Source organism: Zootoca vivipara, chromosome 17 (genome assembly GCF_963506605.1).
Source record: "Zootoca vivipara chromosome 17, rZooViv1.1, whole genome shotgun sequence".
NCBI lineage: Eukaryota > Metazoa > Chordata > Lepidosauria > Squamata > Lacertidae > Zootoca > Zootoca vivipara.
This window is the reverse complement of record NC_083292.1, coordinates 32,933,039-32,956,856: the sequence shown is the minus strand read 5'-3', so window position 1 is coordinate 32,956,856 and position 23,818 is coordinate 32,933,039. Positions and strand designations below refer to the sequence as shown.

The 23,818-nt window shown below is 47.5% G+C and overlaps 1 protein-coding gene across 3 annotated transcripts; it reads right to left on the bottom strand.

Moving 5' to 3' along the window:
- Positions 1–2,127: 2,127 nt before the first annotated feature.
- Positions 2,128–23,057, bottom strand: CLK2 (CDC like kinase 2). 3 transcript variants are annotated; one of them, XM_035097956.2, is made up of 13 exons: positions 22,909–23,057; positions 18,433–18,596; positions 16,546–16,771; positions 13,414–13,507; positions 12,938–13,004; positions 10,962–11,078; positions 9,326–9,492; positions 8,104–8,198; positions 7,090–7,219; positions 6,843–6,925; positions 6,058–6,137; positions 5,813–5,903; positions 2,128–4,669 (listed from the first exon to the last, which is right to left on the bottom strand). In XM_035097956.2, exons 2-13 carry the CDS (start codon positions 18,594–18,596, stop codon positions 4,487–4,489), a joined length of 1,497 nt encoding a protein of 498 aa, XP_034953847.1. In that variant the 5' UTR covers positions 22,909–23,057; the 3' UTR covers positions 2,128–4,486. The 3 variants fall into 3 exon arrangements, with proteins under 3 accessions (XP_034953847.1, XP_034953848.1, XP_060125846.1); XM_035097957.2 differs by having other exon boundaries at positions 7,090–7,216; XM_060269863.1 differs by lacking the exons at positions 13,414–13,507; positions 18,433–18,596; positions 22,909–23,057 and having other exon boundaries at positions 16,546–16,651.
- Positions 23,058–23,818: the final 761 nt, after the last annotated feature.

Sequence of the window (23,818 nt, the reverse complement as noted above, 5' to 3'; positions counted from 1 at the left end):
AGAGGAGACAGTGATCATGCAAAATTTCCCACGTCAAGAGAGTTGCAGTCTTTTGTTGTAGCAGTCTATTATGCCAAGATTGTTATGCCCAATTGAGGTTTTATTATATGGAGGAAGCTGAGGTTGCCTGGGAGCCTATGTATATACCGGCTCCTAACAAGCCCGGATCAATTGACCTATACTTCCATCAGAGGAATATGTGGCAATACCTCTTACTTGGAACAAAGCATCTCCGGCCGCAATACTTGAACACTCGATATATAAAGGGCGAAGGCTGCAAGACATATTAATTACATACTGCTTTGCAGTTAGCTCTCCCTTGGGCTCAGTCACAATAGTCCAGCACAGATATCTGGGCTAAATTTAGCAATGGAGTTCTGGGCGCTTTAACTGAAGCCACGTTAAAACTGCAATCCTTTAGTCAAGATGGTCTTCTAAGCATTTCGTATCAGCTAAGAATGCCAAGCCAAAACAGGTGCTCTCCCAACTCATGTACTCCAATTAAAATATACGGCTTTTGAGCCCACGTAGAAGTAAAACGGATATGTCCCTTGCCTGTATGCAGCAATTAACATGAACTGCTGAGCCAACTGACATTAAAACTATTCAGGATAAAAACTAAGCCCACTAAATCCCCTGTTCTATAGATAAACATGTGGAGAGGCTTTGTCGAGAACTGAATTGACTCACCCCCTTTACATATACTGTATATAGAAAAATAGGTGAGATAGTTGAATGCACCATTGCTTTCAGGCTTTCATTGTATTTTCATTTCATCTTTGTAGGCATTTGATCAGTCACACTTACTGCTTTTACCGTATTTTTTTGTTTGTGTTTATATCAATAAATGTGTTTATATCAAGAAATAAATATATATATACAAAACTAGAACAGGCCGCAGAGCTCAAGGACAAGCAGCCTTACTCGTCACCATCTTCACCTGGAAGTCCTATTTATAAATACAGGGGAAACTCGGAAATTAGAATATCGTCGAAAAGTGCATTTATTTCAGTAAAGCAACTTAAAAGGTGAAACCAATATATGAGATAGATGCATGACATGCAAAGCAAGATATGCCAAGCCTTATTTGTTGTAATTGTAATTATTTGTCATTAGGAGGGGGAGGTCAATTATAAATGGAATGTAATTAATGAAATGTAATAGCGATGTTTATTTTTGTATTATTGTAACTATTTGTTTTATTACTGTGGAATTTCCAAAAGAAAGCATTTGTAAAAATTAAAAGCAAAAGAAAAAATAAGTTGCATTACTGAAATAAATGCACTTTTCGCCGATATTCTAATTTTCCGAGTTTCACCTGTATATATATATATACTGTACCTGTATATATACAACCTGAGCATGGATTGAAGAGGCTCAACAGCCATGAGGAAAGGCCTATCCATTTGTTTCTATGGCAACCTCTTTGAACTAGCCCAGGGGTCAGCAAACTTTTTCAGCAGGGGCCCGGTCCACTGTCCCTCAGACTATGGGGGGGGGGGGAGACTAGATTTTGAAAAAGAAAAAAAACACGAATTCCTATGCCCACAAATAACCCAGAGATGCATTTTAAATAAAAGCACACATTCTACTCCTGTAAAAACACGGAGATTCCTGGACTGTCAGCAGGCCAGATTGAGAAGGCGATCGGGCCGCATCCGGCCCACGGGCCTTAGGTTGCCTACCCCTGGACTAGCCAAACAAAGGCATTACCTTAACATAGAAACTGGTTTGGCAAGATTCCCCTTATACAGTGGTACCTTACAAGACGAATGCCTCACACTACGAAAAACTCGCAAGACGAATGCGTCTTGCGATTCTATGGGTTACTCGCAAGATGAATTCATTTTGCGAAAAATTCGTCTTGCGAATTGAATTGAATTTAATTAATGTGTTCCTATGGGCAAAAAAAAAAAGAAATTTCAATGCATTCCTATGGGAAACCGCGGATCGCAAGACGAATTTTTCGCAAAACGAATTGATTCGCGGAATGAATTAAATTCGTCTTGCGAGGTACCATTGTACATTCTAACCTCACAGATACTAGATGACAGGTTCTGGAAAGGGACCTAGGCTGACCCCCCCAAACTCATCTGGACCTCCATCCCGACTGACCCCCCCCCCTAACACACACACACACACATTTTACACAAGTCAATGAGAAATACAGGGACCCCATCCCATGAAAAGCAGAACTAAACCCCCATCTTCCAACACACACATGGCATGCTATGGGGCACTTTAATACCCACACCCAGAACATATGTATATTTCTGCAGTTGACATCAAAGGAGGTTTAAGGGTTGTTTGTACTTTGATTAAGACTTTGCACTTATTTTAACAGATTAACACACTAGCCCTCTGGAATAGATCCACAAGAGGGATCAAGAGCAAGAATGGCCAACGGGGATCTGCCATGGGTCAGCCCTCGTGACCTTGTCATTTAAGCCTGCAGGGATGGCCCAGCCCAGCTGAGTCAAAGCACCACCAGCCCCACCGACTTGCAAAGCTGGAAGGACTCCAGCTCCCTGGACACATGCTTTTAAAAAAAGAACTCAAAACACACCGTGACGGCAACACCACGATCCGCCTTTGACCTAATTCATGTCACCTGACGCCGTGCACAGATCAGAACATTGGGGTTTTCCCAGCATTAGTAGACCCATTGGAAGTAATAAACAAAACCATTTCCACGAGTCTACTTTGAGTAGGACTAACACGGGATAAACCCCATAATTGCCCATCGGTGCTTGCTTGTCTCCAGATTACGCAATGTATTACCTAGGTGAGTAAAAAGACGCCCATTTTAGGGTAAATGTGCTTAGGAATGCTTACGTTTCTCTCCAGCAGCTCCCAAATTGCGGCACTCCCTTCCCAAAGAGGGGCATCCTGTAGCAACTTCATTGTACAGCTTCCGCTGTATAATGAAGATGCAACACTTCAGCCTGGTATTTGACAGCTAAGGGCATTTTGTTTTACTGAATTTATACGGCTCTGTTCCACTTCAACTGGGTTTACTCATTTTATAGTAGTTAAACATATTCCTAGCCATTTTTCATAACTGTATATTATTGTAATTTTGGGGACCTTATAGCAAAAGTTGATGGTGGCAGGAAATCCTACGGGGACCTATTTAAATACAAATCTCTGTATCATCACTAAATTTACCGCCCACTCCGCAGGTCCCCACAACTATTTAAAATTAAAAACGGTTAAAACAGATTAGTCACAGGAACAAGGGTGTGAGCCCTGAAAACAGATCTCTCAGTTGTCAAAGCCCACTGAAAGAGGTGCATCTTCAGTATTCACCAAAAGTTGTCTGGCGAAGGTACCAGGTGGCCCTTGTGGGAGGGAAGTCCACAACTGAGGGGCTGCCACCGAGAAGGCCCTCTCCTGGGCTGCCACCACCCAAGCTTGAGGGGTAGTAGAACTACTCAAATTAGACCCAGTGATCTGAATGGACATGCCTTGCACTGGCTGGTTAATTTCCAATGGGTCTAGTTTACGATTGACTTGGATGCAACCCCGCCTTCCACAAATTGGTGGTGGTGTGTGTCTTTTGAGGCAGTGACTGGCCCAAGGCTACACAGCGAGAGCTTCATAGAATTGTAGAGTTGGAAGGGACCTTGAGAGTCATCTAGTCCAACCCCCTGTAATCTCAGGAATGCAGGAATCTCAACACGGCGGAGTGAGGATTTGAAACATGGTCTCCCAGGTGCTAGCCCGCTGCTCTAACCACTATACCACGCATTTTACAAAACTTTAAATGGTACTTGGGGCAGAGGACCATTAAGACATTCCACTTCCCATTGGAATCCTATTAACCAATGTCAGGATTGAGGTGGGCAAAAGAAATGGAGAAGGCAGACGGAAGGAGACAGGTACAAGCAGCATCCCAAGCAGCAGCCCTTACTCATAGCATTAATTCATGTCATATTTTATTTGATTTTTCCACAAAGACTGTACAAAATCCATATAAAATCCTGGCATTGGAATGGGCTATGGTTTCGTATCCAAAAATAATTCCCCAAAGGGGATCCCACCAGCCTTATAACTTACATGGGGACGTGGAGAACACGCTGCCGGGGGGGGGGGGGAGAGAAGGGGCTGGAATTATGTACAGCCGGAGCAGGAGAGGAGAAGAGGGCCCCAATTCAGAAGGAGAGTCACATTATTTACAGGAATGGGGCAGGTGGGAAATGCCACAAGATTTCCTGCATGTTTATATATATATATATGTATATATTTATATATATTTATATTTATATATACACACACTATCTCACATATTAACAAGCTTTACATGATAACAAAAAAGGGAGCCTGTGGTGAATCAGGACGCAGTCTGTATTATTGTCGTCCCCGTTATTATTATTTTTAAAGCACCAAAATGCATGAGCGTAACCTGCACGAGCCTCCACAGGGGCCGAATGTGCGGGAAGGTATCTGGGGGCAGGGATGAGTCAGGGAGGAGGAGCTACGCTGGTCACCGGCTGATGTCACGGCTGGAGTCCCAGGCTTTGGGGCCAGGCTGCAGCTTCAGGGAGTCGAAGAAGGGGTGCTTCAGGGCCTCGGCCAGCGTCAGCCGCTTGGCCGGCTCGTATTCCAGCATGCCCTCGATGAGGTCGAAGAGCTGGTGGTGTTCTTCGGCCTCGGAGGCCAGGTACCTCTGTGGGGAGAAGGCGGCGGTCAGAACGCAAGGGAAGACCAGCTGCTGGAGGCACACCTATGGGGATGCTGTGTGCTGCTCTGGTTGCCTCACCTCAAAAGGGATATTGCAGGGCTGGATAAAGTTCCCAAAATGGCAAGCGAAATGATCAAGGGGATGCAGCAACCCTCTCATGAGGAAAGGCAATTCTTAGGTTTAGAGCAGTGTTCGAAATTTGCCAGGTACATTTTGCACCTGGCTATTGACCACACGCGACCAAGTGAAGATGCCCGGGTGCCAGGATGGCACCTGATGTCTCCATCTGGAGATGAATGCCAGGGGATCCTTGGACCTGGATTGTTTTCACACACTAATACCCCATCCTGCAGAAGTCTATCCATTATATTTTATCTGCGCAATCAGAACGAATTTCAGGAACCAAAAAGTTGTCTTGAAAAATGTGACCTTTGAGCCGCCTGGCCCCCAAATGGCAACTTAGGCATTCTGTTTTGGAGACTATAACCCAGGGTTTAAGAAGCCATTTGGCACCTAGCTTATATATCTTTTAACACTGATTTGGAGAAAAAGCGAGTAACAGGTGGCATGACAGAGATGTATGGCCTGGAGAATGTGGAGAGGGAAAAGACTCCCCCTGTTGCTCAGAAACACTAACTTGGGGGCATCTAAGGAATATGATTGTTGGAAGATTCAGGACAGATAAAACACGGAACTTCTTCACGCAGCACAAGGTTGAACTATGCAACTTGCTCCCATAGGGGGCAGTGATGGCCAACAGCTTGGATGGCTTTAAAAGAGGATTGGGCAAATTTGGGGAGGATGAGGCTACCAACTGGCTATTCCATGGCCAGAGGGGAGTTGCTCTTGTGTTCAGGACCTGCTTGAGGGTTCCGCATTGGGGCACCTGGCCAGCCACTGTGAGGACAGGATGCTGAACTAGATGGGTGACTGGCCTGATCCAGCAGGCTCTCCTTATGTTCTTATGACTCGGTATATGACCACTTCGTAGGTGAAAGCTGCTCTTTGCTCCTACCCAGAGTTTCCACTGGTGCCAGCCAACCCGCCTTGCCCAACCCATCTCCCAGACCCTGTGACATCCCTCCAGATCTCCCTCTCGCATCCCAAAGCAGCAACGCCCTTCCTTACTCTCAGCGGCTTGCAGTTCTCTCGAACATAGCGCCCAGCAGAGGTGTTCTCGTCCCAGTCCAGGCGGCCGTGATAGAAGTATTTCTGCTTCCTGCAGTGAACGAGGAATGGCCAGGTGAGGTCCAGAGTACAAAAAGCCAGGTGAGCAGAGGGATTAGGGAGCAGCCACCCGCCCAACAACCCCAAAGGAAGTGTTTTGGATTTTTCCCATCCCATCTCACACATGAGCACCAAAAAGCCCCCACCTGGTCTTCCTGGTCATCCTCGATGGAAGGGGACCCAGGATTCGCTCCATCATTGCCAGATGCTCTCTGTTATCATGGGTCTGAAAGAAAAACAGCTTGGGATTGAAAATGGGGTTTTTTTTGGGGGGGGGGAGGAATGAAGCACCATGCTGGGAGCTTTAGCCCAGCGGTGGCTGGTGGGCAACATGACTGGCTATCTCCCTGCTGGAGACATATGCCAAAATAACATTTCGTTTTGAAGTTGGTGTCAAAGCTCTATCAAGGCTTCAGGAAATTACGATCCCTCCTCCGGTGGCAGTCAAACGGCAGATAACCGAAAGAGTTCTTACCACGTAATTTATTCAGTATTCACAGAGAGAGACAAAGGAACGCTGTCTTTACAATAATGGTGTTGCTCCAAGTAAAGTCCCACCCCTTCAGTCCCTCCTAATATACATCACCCTTTCACCAGCTGGTCAGTGCTTTCTGCCTCTGAGATTTCTGTTCTGCTACTCACACAGCCCGTCTGGTTTTGGGAGAGGGAGGATTGGGAATGCTCTCAAGAGACACTTAGTCTGTTAAACGTCTCTCTGTGATGCTTCTCCTTCCTGCTGCTCCCACAATATATCCCAGCTTTCCCCCTCGTCAGCCTCTGAACTATGCCTTTCGGCAAACCACTGTTCTAAATCTACACTGTCCTCCTCTTTGCGGGGAAGCTGCAGAGAGAGGGGATCGGCAACAGCTCCCACCATTCCTCCTCAGTCCAACCCCTGACAGTTGGTTGCCAGACCTTGTGGGATGCTCACCTGGAACAAAGTGAAGCCCATGTAGTACTCAAAGATGATGCAGCCGATGCTCCAGACGTCACAGGGCTGGGTCCAACCGAGCTCTGTCATACGAGAAAGAATTTCAGCAGGTTGCCCCGGAGCTGGCCAAGCCCCGCTGCTGCCCCACCTCTCCTCACCAGACCAGTCTTATGCAGATCTTCCTGCCCTGCCCACGTGCCCAAACTCACTAGCAACCCCAAAATCAAGTGAGCGCCAAGACACTGACCCAGGATGACTTCCGGGGCCCGATAGTGCCGCGTGGAAACGATGGTGCTGTGGTGCTCGTGGTCGAAGGTGGCGCTGCCGAAATCGACCACCCGGACAGCCGTGTTCTTGAGGCTCCGCTCGTCTCGCTTCTTGTGGGGAGGGGGAGACAAGGGAAGAAAAGAAGGGGAATGGGCTGTTAATGCAGGGTGGAGGGGGGGGCGTCAGGCTCGGGGCCCATGTTGCAGCCCCCCCCCGGCCTCTATATCTGGCTACACCCCACTTCCCTGGCCACATCCCTCAGCTGCTCTGCTTCACCTCCCACCCTGGCTTCCGAGCATTTTTTGCTTGGCTGGAATGTGCCCTGGGACTCCCATAATGCCTCTTGCTTGGATGAAAGATCAAGAAGGGGGGTTTGAATGTGAGTAGCAGTGTTTCCCAAACTTGGGTCTCCAGGTGTTTTTGGACTACAACTCCCACCATCCCCAGCTAGCAGGACCAATGGTCAGGGATGATGGGAACTGTAGTCCAGAAACAGTTGGATACTCAAGTTTAGGAAATACTGAAACTAGCCTACTGTACACTGAGGGAACTGACATTTGTTATTCTGTGCACTTTTGCCTCTGGCCTCTGGAAGAATGTCCAAGGGGGAATGTGGCCCTTGGGCTGAAAAAGGTTCACCACACCTTGATTTGATGTCCCAGGCAAGGATGGGGAAAGGACACAGCTCAGGGGCAGAGCATCTGCTTTACATGCAGACGATTCCTGGTTCATTTTCCAGCACCTCCAGGTAGGGTGGGTAGACTCCCTACCTGAAACCCTGCAGAGGCGCTGCCAGTCAGTGTAGACAGTACTGAGCTAGATGGCCCAATGGTCTTGATTTGGTGCCTAGCAGCTTCCTATAGCCTGCCAATTAGCTCTGCTCGTCCCTCTTTCCTCCCTGGAGCCAACGCTGCGCAGACTGCAAAACGCAAAGTGTCCCCCCCCCCGGCCTGTTTGTTGCAGTATGATACAGATTTATCCAATGCACACTCACCTTTTCCAGGTTGTAGGTCATCTCATAATCAGAGTTGACAAAGAGGATGTTTTCGGGCTTGAGGTCCGTATGTGTGAGCTTGTTTTCATGCAAAACTGGAGGGGGAAGAAGGAAATGAAACCAGGTCAGATTTTGACATGAGAGGTGGGTACAAGGCAGGGTGTTAAAACTCGCAAAGAAAAAGCTGCACTTGTTCATCCTGCACAGCTCTAAAAGTTCTCCACGTGAACCAGGCCACAGGTCAGCACCCCTTCCATCCAAGCCCTCTCCTTGGAAACCTTTTAAAGACAACATTTTTATCTTTCCAGGTTTAACGGATCCACTTTTGGGGGACACTTCCCCCCTGGCTGCAGCTGAACATAACCAAGCTGCTTTCTACAAAGAGAGACTGCTGGAGAGCAATGTCTCATCAAAGAGCACACAGAAGTGTTGTCTGGCTTTTCTGCCTGGGATCATTTTAACTGGAGATTTCAGAGTTTAAGCATGGACATTTTTCATGCAAAGCAAGCCCAGCCTTCCAGGGATCTATGGCAGAGGTGAGCGAGGAACTAAAGACCAAATGTGGCCTCCAGTACCTCTCCACTGGGACTTTAAGAGGCTCCTCAGACTACACCTCTCAGCAGCCCTGCTCTGTCTCCTCCTGAAGTGGATTTGTGTGGCTGGAATGTGTCCTTGAACTGCAACCGTCCCTCTGGCTTCCCAGGGTGGAGCACAGAGTGGGGCAGGGGTGTCTGCAAAGACGCAAAAACCTCTCGACTTTGTACAGCTGGCTACCTTCCAGGTACGCAAAATATAAGAACCTGTTCCAGGTTCTCGAGTCCAGGAAAGGGGGAAGATGGCATGTTCCGGGTCTGTCCCTGCAACTCCCATGTGAGGCAACTTTGTAGAAATACTGTTGAATACCAGCGGCTGAAAAACGCAAGAGGGAACTGCATTTTCCTGCTTGGGTCCTGCTTTCCAGGCTGGCTGGCCACTGTGAGAACAGGATGCTGGACTAGATGGACCATGGCCATGCAAACTTCATATCACCTCTTGTTTCGCTTTTCTCTAAACTACAAAAAGCTGCAACTCAAGAGCTGCAGCCTTTTTTTCTTTTTTTACGGAAATGGTCTAAATAAATAAATGCATTAAACCGTCCAGATCCAGCAGGCCTGCGTCTTGCTGCAGCCTCTTGCCCCCACTTGCCCTCCCACCCCAGCCCGTGTCTGCTCTTGGCACTCACATTTGACAGCCAGGCACACTTGATAGGCCATGTGCCTTATCTGGTGGAGGGGGTAAGGCAGGTAATTATTGTCCTTCAGGAAGTCAAAGGTGCTGAGTCCCAGCAGCTCGAAGGAAATGCACATGTGACCGTGATAGTCGAACCAATCGTACATCTGCACGCACAGGCTGGAGGACAGAGAAAGGCACAGGCAGTTGAAGATTCCTTCCTGCAACTAGCTGCAGTTGTTTTATCAGGCTACAGGAGGAGGAGAGTGATGGGACTCACAAATATTTATTGCCTATTCTTTTAGCGGCCACTAGGCTAGCTATGGCTGAAACATTGAGGGTCTTACACAAGGAATATCCCACGACTCGGGGTACAAAAATGTCTGGCAATTGGCCACTACTGAGAAAATAACTCAGAAGTGATTTTTTTAAAAAACAGAAAAACTGGGGGGGGGGTTGCAATATGATGGCCATTTACTCTATATAAAAATGGAACTGGTCTTGAAGATAAAACTCTCCAAAGCAATTTTGCGTGTCTTGTTATCCTGAACAGGACAGCTTGAATTTTATTTCTTCCTTGGGAATGACTGAGACAGATAGCACAATTTTGTGCTGTCTCCAGAACGTTATATGCCGGACATTTAGATAACTTGTAGATATTTATAAGAATCGTTCATGTTAATGTGCAACCTGATACCTGTTATGGGGGTGGGGGGGATGTCATGCTATATAATTGCTATTATATATAACAATCCAACAAAGATTATTCTTTTCAAAAACCCTCCCCCCTCAACTAGCTGCAGCCATTTTATCAGGTTAAAGCAGGAGAGAGAAGGGACAGCAAGGCCTCTCCATTGCCTCCGCTGAGAACAGCGATGCTCAGCTCCCCCCTTGGCTGTTGCAACAACCCTGCTTACTAGGTGGGCCATCGGCTGGCTGCTCCTTCTTTCAGTCTAACCTGCCTAACCCAATAGCCACCAGCTACCACTCGTAAAGACGTTTCTACACTGCCCTTCGGTTCCTTTACAGAAATATAAGTAATCTCCACTAGGTGGCACTGTAGGAGAAAGCCAGGAGTTCCTGGACCTGGTCTAGGAAGGCAAACAAGAGGGGAAAAGGCTGGGCCAGAGCTCCTTTCCTTGACAAGAGATTTTGCAGAGGGCGCACACGCCTATTTCCAGATGTCTTAGAGCTACTCACTTCTTCTTCTTTTTTTATTAAGGATTTTTTGGTTTACAGAAATATGTGCAATGCCTCTCGTAACATTTTTACAGATCAGTTTCATTTGTTGAGACATTGGGAAGGAAAGGGGGAAAAGAGGTAGATGGGGGGAAATGTGGGTGGGGGTGGGTTCGGGTGATGGTGTTTCTATTCTACTGAATACCCTGTTTCTCATATTTTAAGGCATCCCCATAAAATAAGCCATAGCAGGATTTTTAAGCATTCAAGGAATATAAGCCATACCCCGAAAATAAGACATAGTGATAGGAGCAGCAGCAATGCCGGCCGCGGCAGGAGGAGGAGGAAAAAAATAAGACATCCCTTGAAAATAAGCCATAGTGTGTTTTTTTGAGGAAAAAATAAATATAAGACGTGTCTTATAATATGAGAAACACGGTATATGGGGGGAGGGCAGGCAAGCTACTCACTTCTTGTTCTCCGGATCCTTCTCGTTAATTTTCTCCAGCACATTGATCTCCAGCCGAGCTGCCTCTTTGTACTTTTCCACATTCTTGATTATTTTTAGAGCCACCCGTGTATTGCTCCTTGGGAGGAAAGCAAGAGAAGTATCTCAGAATCCCCGCTGGAAGGAGACGGGGAGAGATGCTTGAAATGCTATTCATCATCTCAACTTCTGACTATAGAGAACCTGTGGAGCCCTCCAGAAGTGGTTAAGACTCCAGTTCCCATAATCTGTGACAAGGGTCATGGATGCTGGCTGCTGGTGATGAGGGGAGTTGGAGTCGAACAACACCAGGAGGGCTCCACAAATTCCCTCACCCCAGCTTTACACCTCTGTAAGTTTGCTTAAAATATGACCCTGATTGGTTGGGACACAATTAGTGTAAGACAAGGGTCAGCAAGGTTTACCTTGCCTGGGCCGAATCAGTCCCGCAGAGCCCCCTCCATGGGCCGGATAGCGAGCGCGTGTGAGCAAGTGCGCCCATGATTTAAGGCGTCTGCTCGAGTCGGCACATGCGCAGATGCAATTTCTGGCATCTGCACATGTCTGCACATACACAGACATAATTTCCGGCGTCTGCACGAGTCTGCACATGCGCAGACACAATTTCCGACATCTGCGTGTGCGCAGATGCAATTTCTGACGCCACGCAAGCGAGTCCCCACAGCACGGGGACTTGCCGAGCGGGCGGCTTGGTTTTGGGGCAGCTCATGGACTGGTTAAACGGCCTCCGTGGGCCGCGTCCGGCCCATGGGCTGCCGGTTGCCAACGCTTGGTCTAAGACAGAGGTGGTAGCCTGTGATCCTCTAGAGGCTGCTGGAATACAACTTCCATCATCCCTGACCGTTGGCCATGCTGGCTGTTGCAAGTTGTAGTCCAACAGCATCTGGAAGGCTCCAGAGGTTCCTCATCATTGCTCTAGGTGCAGAAGTACATATTGGACTGGAGGGTTGCCTATGTCTACAGCAGGGGATGAGTACCTGTGGCCATGAAGATATTGCTGGACTCCAACTCTCATCATCCCTGATTGGCTATGCCGGCTGAGTTGGAGTCCAACAACATCTGAAGGGCTCCTCAAAATTTTGTCTACTCCCTTACCCCCTCCTCTGCTGCATTTCTTGCATACATTTGGTCTTTACCTAGATACACATGCATTTCCTGGCAGAAATACTTTTTACCAATATGGGGAGAAGTGTGTCTGCGCACCATGTGGTGGTCATATATAAAAATCTAGGCACCAGCTAAGGTTAGCAGTCCACGCCATCTGATGAAGTGGGCTCTAGTCCACAAACAAGAGCAGCCCTGCTGAATCACAGCGAAGTCTATGTAGTCTCCAGCACCCGGCTTCACAAAAAAGCCAGGTCTGAGTTAGGACCATAGGAAGCTGTCTTATACTAGTCAGACCATTAGAACATCTAGCTTAGTACTGTCTACACTGACCAGCAGAGGCTCTCTGGGGTTTCAAGGAGGGGACATTTCCAGCCCTACCTGGAGATGCTGCAGATTGAACCTGGGACTTCCTGTTCGCAAACCAGATGCTCTACAACTGACCTATGGGCCAACCGAGCTACCGCTGTATCAAGCAAATATTACAGAGACACTCTAGGAATCTGCCTTCTACTGAGTCAGACCATTGGGTCCCTCTAGTTCAGTACAGGCTATGCTAACTTTCCTGGATTTCAGACAGGAGTCTTTTCCCCAGCCCTACCTGGAGATGCTGGGGATTGAGCCTGGGACCTCCGGCATGTAAAGCAGCTGCTCTAGCAGTGAGCTAGGGCCCTTCCCCACAACCCGTGAGTCACCCTTTTTTTCTAAGCTGGAGGATTCCCATGTGCTTTTGCTGTTCCTCACAGAAAAGCAGTTCCAACCCACAATGCAAGTGACCAGCACAGCTGCCACTCGGACCAGAATCCCAAATGCCGCTTCCTTCTGCTCACTCACCTGCGGTGATCCACACACTGTACCACCCGGCCAAAAGTGCCCTCTCCAAGGGTGCTAATAATCTCGTCTGAGAAAGGAGAGGGAGAGAGAGACAGAGACAGAGAAAGAGAGAAAGAGAATGTGAGAGAACAAGCAGTCTCTGGTCACAGAGCATAACACACCATCACAAAGGCTGCCTTTGCCAGCTCAAAGAGCCAAGACAGGGAGGCCCCTGCAAACTAATTCAATCCCTGACACTTTGGGTAACAATATGAAAAGATAACAGAGAAAGGAGTTGGGAAGGGAGACTCTTTAAAGAAAAGGAAACAGAAGAAGGGCTGGGCTTTTTTTTCCCTTAAAAAAAATAACAACAACAATTAATACTGTGAAGAAAAATAAGAAAGGAACAGGGAGGGGGGGGGGAAGCTAAGAGAGCAACTGCGCGACTGCAACGGGAGCTTAACTAGAGACTAGATTATGTTACGATTTGGCTGTACATCTTTCTTGAAGCCAGTCGCCGATGCGATAGACGAGGTGGCCTTCGTCGTCGTCTTCCACGCTCTTGGCTCTCCGGCCGCTTTGCTGACTCCGCTGCGGGGGGATCCCCAAAAACGCAGGCACAGGCAGAGGAGGGGAGGGTTTTCGTGTTTTCATTCATTCATTCACCCGGCCAATTCGGGGCGTTTTCAAACCAGCGCAGGGGCAAGCCAGCCAAGCGTCACCCATGGAAATGGTAGGTAGGCCCGTTGGCAGATTTGAGGAAGGAAGGAGGGACGATTCCCAGGCCAATTCATACGGCGCAGAGGCGCATATATATATAAACGATAAGGGATATTGCAAGGGAAAAAAAAGTCAAGATAACACACACACTAGCTTAGGAAATCTCTCTTTAAAAAAATAAAAATAAAATGTATAATCAAAGAAGTAGTAGTAATATATATATATAAAAATGGAGAAAGTCTTCCACAAAACAGACCCACCCAAGTCAGTACAAAAGGACAGGGCAGAGAGAAAAGTCAGGTCTTCGCATGATAGGGTCTACATGCTGGAAGAGCACACAGACAGCGGCTCACCAGCCAGAAGCTCAGCAACCACAGGAAAGGGATGGGGCTTGCTTGAAGCAGACCCCACCAGACGATCAGTGGCAAGGGGTGGAAATCCTCCATGGTCAACCTCTTCCTTTCCAGCCTCCTAGACTTGCTTACCCCCAACAAGCAGAGAAGGAACTGGACTTTGATGGCTGAGCACATGCTCTGTAGACTGAAGGCCCAGGGTTAAGTCCCTGGCAACTCCAGGCAGCCGGTGATGGGCAAGACCTTTCTCTGTCCGAGATCAGGGAGAAGCACTGACAGTCAGAATCTACTGGGCTAGATGGGCAAAAGGCCTGAACTGGTCTAAGGAAGATCCCCCATGTTCGCAGAAGTTATAACTTCAGGACGCATTTTCCCAAGTTACCATGAGGAGAGAAATTAGGTCGAAGCACAGAGCTCCCCGTAAGGTGGAACTTTGGCTGAACTCTATCCACTAACCAAAAAAGCTGGGTCAGTTATGTACCTATACCATGTACCAGAGCACTTCCTAGTTCAAGGCTCCCAAAAGTCCAAAGGACTCATGAGTGGAAGAGCCTGACTGTTGTTGCTCTGCACCATTTGCCACTCTGGCCATGCCTCCTTCTGAACAGCCTCTGCTTTGGGGGGAAGCAGATAATTTTGCAGCATGTTTGTACAGGGTGTGATGGGGTGGTTGCAATTCCTCCCAATACAGAGGCAAGAGCTCTTGTACGAGGCTGCCTGCTGCATCTCTGGACTAAGTCACTGCTCTGGCCTTCCACTCGAGAGGTATGACCAGGACAAGCAGACACACAACAGAAAACAAAGGAGTTGTTGGTTCATACTCTTACAGAACCTCAAAGTCAACATTTTTTTTAGGTGCGAGAAGGAATTGTGTCCTCAATTGTTAACGTCCTCATTTGTTAGTTCGGGGAAAGATATGTCTGTCAGCTATCAGAAGTTGGGGACACACCAATTCTACAATAAAGCCTATGCCTGTCCTGGGAAGTGACAGAGAACCTATCGACCTCCAGAAGTTGCTGGGAAACAGCCCCATTATCACTGGTCATGCTGCCAGGGGTTGATGGGAGCTGTAGTCCAGCAGTATCAGGAAAGCCACAGATTCCCCATGAGAACTGTTAAGAAGGTGGCAGGCACCCACTGTTCTGGGAGTATCCAAAAGGTCTACCTGTTTTCTTCCTACAACACAGAGCTTGCTCACTTTAAAAACCTCTTCACACTCTATCAAGCGAGCTGGTCTTGGGCAAAATGAACCAGCTGTTTGACTCAGTATTCAGTAGCTTCATATGCAGAGAATTCAAAGAATTACATCCTTTGCAAGCGAAAAAGGTCCCCTTGCTCAGTTGCTGGCATCTCCTTCTAGGGCTGGGAAAGGTCCTTTGCCCCAAAGTCTGCTGGTCAGACTATGTAAAGACTGGGCTAGATAGATGGAATACAAAGTTGGTTTCCTATTTCATACTCTCACAGTTTGGCATCCCTGTTTGGCTTACAACGGGGGGGGGGGGAGACATACAGCTCAGGGGCACAGCATCTGCTTTGCTGATGCTGCATCTTCAGGTAGGACAGGAGAGACCCCCTGTCTGAAATCCAGGGGAGCCTCTGCCAGTCAGGGAAGGGAATACTGAGCTAGATGGACCATGGTCCTGAAATTTAGACTATGAAGCCACCAAGGTGCCAGAGGCCTCTACTCCCTACTTACATGTAGAGGTGAAGACAGCCACCTGGGAGCAAACAAGCTGAGGAGGCCCACCGCAAGGGATAGGCTGAAATCATTCACACACACTCGTGGCGAGCCTGTCGTCACAAGAAGTCAAACTGTGAATCTTCTTTTTGGCACAAAATCACAGGCCTTGACTGTGCGTCTAGAGAAGTCTGAAAACTCTCAGATTGGGATGCATTAGTCCACCCTTGACACTGGTTGGCTGAGCCCTCTGAGAGCACCTCAGGTGACCTTAAAAAAGGGATGCAGGCGAATTCATGAGGTGGGGAAGGACATCAAAGGCTGGTTGTCATGATGGCTATGAGCTACCTCTGAGATCAGAGGCAGCCTGCCCCCTAGAAAATGGTAGCCAGAGAGAGGACTATTGCCATCATGCTCTGATGGCTGGCATCACAGGAGGAGCAGCTTGGCCACTGGGGAGACAGGACACTTCCTACGTCCCTAATGCAGCAGCATTTGCAGTCCATCGTTAATAGCACAAGAGCCCTGCCAGATCAGGCTAATGGCCCATCCAGTCCAGCACCCTGTTCTTACCCTGAGCCTGAGCAAAACAGCGCTCTCCCCCTTGTGAATGGTATTCGGAAGCATTAGTGCCTCCTACTGTGGAGGCAGAGCATAGCCATTATAGCTAGTAACCATCCTTACCAAAAGACAAGGGCGGGAGCAATCTAGGACTCTCAACAGAGCAGGACAGGCCTCCAAGCAGCGTGGGCGTTTCTGGAACAGAAGGGGGCTCAGGACTAACACCAGGGCCCCAAAAGCATCCGCTGCGCAACTGTGTTTCTCATGGAAGAAATCCGGCTGCCTCTGGAGGCTTGGAGGCCGTGACAACTACTCACCGATGAGGAGCGGCTGAAGGAGCGGCTGCGGCGGCGTCTCCGCCGTCGCTTCCGGCGGCTGCTTTTGCAACTGCGGTAGCTGCCATCCCGGGAACGCTGGTACTCGTAGGAGTGGTAGTCAGGCTCGTAGTAGGCGTCGCCCCGCTCGCGGCTGTACCCCTCTCGCCGATAGCCGTCGCAGTAGCGCCGGTCGTAGGCGCGCCGGTCGGAGGAGTGGTCATCGTAGCTGGGAGAAGGGCAGCGGGGGAGAAACATGGCACAATTCAGCCAGGGTCCAGGAGCAGAGGCAAAGGCTGGTTCACAGTGCCGCCTGGGTCAGGTTTGCCCCCCGACCTGCAGCTTCCGCCCGTTGCCTGCCCAGCCCCCCTGGACCCAAGCGCCATGACATGTAAGAGCTGCAGCATGCAAAGTTGCTGCATCTCAGTGACAAGCGACACTCCTCACATTTAATCAAAAGTTGTCCCCAGCCCCAGTTTGCAACCATCCTTTGTGCTGTGCACGTATCTGTTCTCAGCCACTGTTCTCACAGTTCTCAGCCACTCGTTGTGCACCAAATAGTTTTTAGAAAAGTGTCAGAGGAGGCCCTCTTTATGCAAGAACACACAAAGAGCCCTGCTGGATCAGGCCAATGGCCTATCTAGTCCAGCATCCTGTTCTCACAGTGGCCAACCAAATGCCCCAGTGGGAAGCCTGCAAGCAGGGCCTCAGGGCAGCAGCAACTCAATCCATGTGTGGTTCCCAGTTCCTGGTATTGAGAGGCCTGCTGCCTCTGACAGTAGAGGTAGAGCATAGCCATTGTGCCACTGATAGCCTCATCCTCCGTGAATTGTTCTAATCCTCTTTTAAACCCATCCAAGGTGGTGGCCAGTCAGGCCTCTGTGGAAGTGAGATACATAGTTTAACAGTACACTGTGTGAAGAAGTACTTTCCTTTTATGTATGCTGCAACATATACAACTACCCCTCTGGAATTCCACACACACACACACACACACACACACACACACACAAACAAACAAACAAACAAACAAACAAACAAACAAAATAGGCCTCATCAGGGAGCTTACCATGTTTCTTTCCCAAGTGTACATATCAAAAACATGAAGAATGGGCAGTGCAAGCACACACACGCACCATATAGACAGAAGCCTCAGGGACCTTCAGCCTTTCCTGAACTCCAGACTCCCATCAGCCCCAGCAGGCATGGCCAAGGGTCACGGATGATGGGAGCTGAAGTCTAACGTCATCTAGAACAGCAGATCCCAATCTTTTGGCGACCTGCAAGTCCAAAGCATCTTGGAATGGTGACCAACCAATTTATTGCCACAATTGACAACACAGCATCGTAAGTTGCCAACGAAATAAAAAAAGACCACTTAAAGGATTACAAGCAATAATGATTTGGGGTTTGCTTATAAAACTTGCAACAACATAACGGGAGGTTTGTTTCTAGGACCAAGGTGAAACTTTCAAGCTCCCTTGCTATTTTTACTATAGGATGCTATTAAGATAATCTTGTTAAAGTTACAGTATTGAAATATTTCTTCTTGTATGCTGTTATATTTGTTATTGTTTTATTGTGTTCTCATGAAATTGCTTTTGCACTATTTGATTTTGAAATGTGTTTGTTCCTGTTTTCTTTGTTTTAAGCCACTTTGAGCATGATTATTTTGGTGCATAAAAGCGGCATACAAATACAATTACGAATGAATTTGCATAGGCTTTGCAACCCACTTCGTTTGAATCTAGAGGGCTGATCTAGAGGGCACCAGGCTGGGGAGGTTGGGCCATTCACATCAGAGCCACTATTTTCTGGGGTCCTGCTTCAGGTGTCACAGCCAGCGCTGGCTCTTGGTACCTTCTGCTCCTACTGACAGCACGTGCTCACCTGCGGGAACGGACATGATAGCTGTCTTCCCTGCGGTGGCGCCGCTCACTGCTGCTCGACCGTGAGCGACTCCGCCTCCTCTTGTGCTTGCGGCTTCTGTAACGCTCATGGAAGCTGCCCCGGCTGCTGCGTTCTGAAGAGCGGAACCTTCTGGAATGAGGCATCTGCAAGGAAAGGAGGGAAGGGTTAAGTGGGGCTACCTAAACTGGCTGCCAGGTGGGCAGCAATTAAAAAACGTTAAGGGGGGGAGGAGCCTGTTTTGAATTGCAAAAAAATGAAACAAAGGGCTTTCCCCAGCAGTCAACAGAATAGTGTTTTGACACAAACTAATCTATACAAGCTTTTCATTAATTAAAAAAGCCCTGCCATTATGCTGTTACATCCAATCAAGACCCATTTACAAGAGCTATTTAAGAGACCATACAGAGTTTCCAAATTGCTCTTAAAATAGCTCTTCCTACCCCCCAGGGATGGAGGAGCCTGTGTCTCTCCGGATCTTGCAGGGCTACACTTCCCTCCATTCCTGACCAGTGCCTCGGGAGCATGCCCTTAGCCCACGTCTTTGCTTTGAATTCACAGCAATTGTAATCTGGGGAGGAAATTCCAACTGCCACACTGGGGCTTACACCTAAATAAAAGTTGTCATGGAATGCACCATTGTGGGAGGGGAGCTTTTGTTCTCGTTAAAACAGCTGAGAATCAGAAATCCTTGCTGATCTATCACAAATCCCCCCACCCACCCCGACTTTCTGCCCACCTCTACGCCATGAGGTCCTTTTGTTCATTGATACACAGGAAGCTGAGCAAGTTTCTCCTCCATGAACCTGCCTAATTCTCTTTTAAACTTGAAACCATCCAAGTAGGTGGCCCTCAGTACCTGCTCAGGTGGGAGCGCATTCCAGAGTTTAAGCATGCGCCATGTCAAGAAGAGCTTGAGATTCATAAACCTATGTAACACACCACCTTTCCACACACTCAAAGCAGCATGCGAAAGAAATAAAAGAACCACAAAGAAAACCATTTTAGAAACCCTGAAGGAAAAGAAAAGAAAACAGCACCAACAACAAACAAACTCAAAGCTGAGCTGGACATTAAAAAAAAATGCAGCTCCATTTTCCATTCAGACTAATAATTTACTAAGCAAACTTTTTTAAAAAAACAAGGAACTGTAAAAGGAGCAGAGTAAGACAGCTAGGACACACATGGGCAGCAGGATTCATTACAGACTTAAAAAAAACCCAGTAGGATAAAAATAATTCAATATACAAATAGTGTCCAGAATTATTTATCTACATCCATTTCTTACTCTGTATCTAAATCAGTTTCTTAGGCTACATGCACACCACACCTTTCTTTTTACAGCACCTAGAACACATTTATTAGGCGACTTGCCAACAAATGATGACATATTATAAAAATAATATTATATTCGTTAGTCACTTTCCTCACAAAAGTGATCTAAAGCGACCTTCCATTAAAACAAATTGGGTAAAAGCCTTAAAACCACATCTTGAAAAGATAGGTCTCACAAATCCTGCCCCACTCAAAGAGGCCAGAAATGCCTGAAACCCTGAAATTAAGGGCCAAAAGCGCAGGTGAAGAATAGAGTCTTTGCCTAGCAACTAAAAATAAAGATGGTGCCAGGTGAGCCTTCCTGGGAAGAGCATTCCACAAGCAGGGGCCACCTCTGAAAAGGCACGTTCTCTTGTCAGCCTCCAGAACACCCATAGGGGGGCCACACACTGTTAACAAAGCTGCCGTCAATTTATCATTAATATTAATGAAACTAATTTTAAAAACAGAACCTGTCCCTTGAAAATCTGTCCTTCCTATCCACCATCAGTAACGGTGCTACGTATATTAGGAATTACAGGGTTGAACAATATAAATATCATTATTAAAAAACAACACTTGCACTGAAAAACTACTCATCACCCACCTCAGATACAATTATGGTGTTGAAAATACTGTAAATACACTATTAAGAATGCTACTGTTGTTAAGTCATTACTACTATTACTACTACTGATACTACTAATAAATAATGCTAGCAGGAGCCAGCCTCTTACCCTGCTGTCATTGTAACACATTTCACACACAATTGTGCTGCATCTATTACAGACACATTACTCAACAATGTCATTACTCTTCATATTAAATGACAAAATCATGCTAATGAAAAGAAAGCCAGCCTCCTCCCCTGAAAAGCTACAGTAGTCCCTCTACAATGCTGGTGTTGGGTATATAAAGGGCATGGTGTTAATAATAACTTTAATAATTTTATTATTTATACCCCCACCCAAATCTGGCTGGCTTTCCCCAGCTACTCTGGGCAGCTTCCAGCAAAATATAAAAATATAATAAAACATCAAGCATAAAAAAACTTCCTGATACAGGGCTGCTTTCAAATGCCTTTATCTCTTTGACATCTGATGGGAGGGTGTTCCACAGGAATAACAATAATTTTATTATGCTTTTTTCCTGGGGTACTCAAGGGTACGCTGTACTGGCACCTTCCCCCCCCCATGTTAAAAGTGTGGCTCTTACTCATGACAAGTACTGGAACCTCCCCCCAAAAAATAAAAATAAAAGCACTGCTGTTAACCATGTTAGTGTGCCAGTGTGGCACATAATAGTTCAAGCGGTGGGCTAGAACTCTGGGAGACCTGGGTCCAATTCCCCGCTCAGCTGTGAGTGATACTGGGCTAGCTGCAGTCTCTTAGCCTAACCAACCTCACAGGGTTCTTGTGAAGATAAAAATGGGGAGGGGGAGACCCATGTATGCCACCTTGAGTTCCTTGGAGGCATGGTGGGATATACATGTAATAAAGAAATAACAGTGGCATTGTCATTATTACTGCAATGAAAAGCCACCCCAAAGGAGCTGCTCTTGTCACCCATCTCCTCTAGAGTGATGGAATTTTATCAAATTAAGTCCTACTCAGAGTAAACCCACAGAAGTCAACAGATTTAAGTTAGCCTCTCTGTCTCTGCATGTATATGAAACCACCCTTGGTAACAAGCAACTAATAAATAAAATGTTTGATTTTATGATAAATTTGCTTGTCCTGTTTTCAGTGGATTGTCATTTATATGCACCACATAGAAATGCAAATAATTAAGTGGTATACAAATGTTTCAAATATTATTTTTTATTATTGTTATTACTTGTCTTTCACCTGCAGGTCCCAGGACAGGGTTACAACAATTTAAAATCATTTGCAGGTTTCTCACAGGAACCCAAAAATTTGATTGCTCACTGTTAAGAACAGGATGCTGGACTAGACAGGCCCTTTCTTAGGCTCTTATATTTAAAATTCAGTATTTAAAATAGTCAAAAGAGGGTGGGTCCTAATAGACACAGCTCCCGATTCCAGCAGGTCTAAACAACTTCACTGTGCTTTTTCCAGCACCTGCTAAAAACATTTTCTTGCTTAGGCAAGCATATCCAGATACGCAGAATGCTGACATGCATTTTAATCTAGTTCTGGTTTGTTTTTAAAATAAAAAGACGTTTTAAATAGCTGGGGTTTCTTTACTGATAATTTCATTGCTTTAGTCTTTTTGTAAACCCTTTCGGGGTTTATTTGGTTTTTACAATCAAGCTGCATATAATAAATTATATGAAACAAATAATAGCCCAACACAATCCCCACATCCTGCTGTTGCCTACATTAGGACTGTGCTGTAAACAATGCCTAAGTGTGGTTGTGGTTGCTGTTAATCACCACTGCTACAACAACAATGGGTGGTGATGTGGTGCTAGCGAAGGTGATTAATGGTGGGTGGGTGGGAGAGAGAGAGTGCACAAACCAGCAATAACACCTTCAGCTCCTTCGAAGAAAAGGTGGAATACAAATGCGATAAACGACAACAAGAGCAAAGATAGATAGAGCCATGTGAAGAGATGCCCCTCCTCACCTGCTGCAACTGCAGCAGCAGCAGGACAATTTCTTGGAATAAGACTTGTAGAGTTGGAAGGGACCACGAGGGTCATCGAGACCCCCACCTCCCCCCACAACATTCTGCCTAACCGACCCTGCCATCAAGAGCCTTATTCGCTGCTTTACAGTCTTTTCCCCAAGCCACTTCGAGGAGTGCCTGTGTTTACAATGGAGCGGCCTATACAGGAAAATAAATAATGCTGCGAGTAGGGCTCTCAGAGGCTCACCCTGATGGTTGTTCCCAAGGCCTAAGTGTTCAAGACCCCCATTATTGTGGTGTAATTAATTGAGAGGTAATTAATGAGAGGTAATTAATAATAATACTAATAGTAATAATAATAAAGAGAGCCGAGGGAAGAGCTACCCCAGGTCACCCCCCTCCCACAGGACCCCCTGGGCCTGGTCTGCCCCTCATGAGCCCCACCCCCCGTCCTTCCCCATAGATCCCCCACAGCGGGGGGAGGGGCGGAGGACGAACTCCCCTCGCCCCACCCCGTCCATAATAGCCCTCCCCCCCCGCAGTTTCCCGCACCCTCTTGGCCGCCAGCCCGGTGCGCTTGTCCCACAAGAAGTCCGTCTTGGCGGCGGCGGCGGCGGCGGCGGCTCCTCGTCTCCCCACTTCCCCGAACTGAGGGACGAAGCCAGCTGCTCCGAGCGAACGGGCGAGTCGCGGCGCGCATGCGTCGCCGTCGCCGTTGCGGTCGCGATCTACGCGCGCTCAGCATACGCACATACGCACGCCACGTATGGGGGAGGGAGGGCGGAGTAAGAATGCGCCGTGGGCGGGCGTCGCCGGACGTGCGGTGGGTTGGGCGAGGCGTAATGAGGCCGCAGAGATAGGAATGAGGAAGAGGCGCGCGCCCACCTGGAAAGGAGGGTAATGTTGTTTGCCTTGCGAGTTGCTGGACTACAACTTCCGTCATGCCGTCCTTGACCTTTTGGCCGTTGCTGGCTGCTAGGGTTGCTGGGAGTTGGAGTCCAGCAGCGGCTGGAAGGCCTTCAGCAGGTTCCCTTTACAAAAAAATAATGCAATAATAAAAAATGTTGAAACACTACAGTAGAAAAGAGCAGCAAATAAACTGTCAGACTCAACGAGATTGAAAACAAACACCAAGCACCATAATAGTGACATATAGTGGATTAAAGCGGAAAGATCTTTACTAAAATGATCAAGGTAGGGATCAGGAGGTCTTCCTCAAGGAGAGTATTCCATAGTCAAGGGGTCATCACCGAGAAGGCTCTTTCACGTAGAGCTCTTTGGCGCATTTCAGATGGCAGGGACACCAGAAGGAGGGTCCTTGCTGAAGATCTCAGCATGCGGGCAGGCAATTGTGGAGGCAAGCAGCCCCTCCGGTCTCCCTCCCTCAAGCCTCACACAAAAACCAACATCTTGAACCTGAAAATTAATTGGCAGCTGGTGCAATTGGCGAAGCAAAAGCATC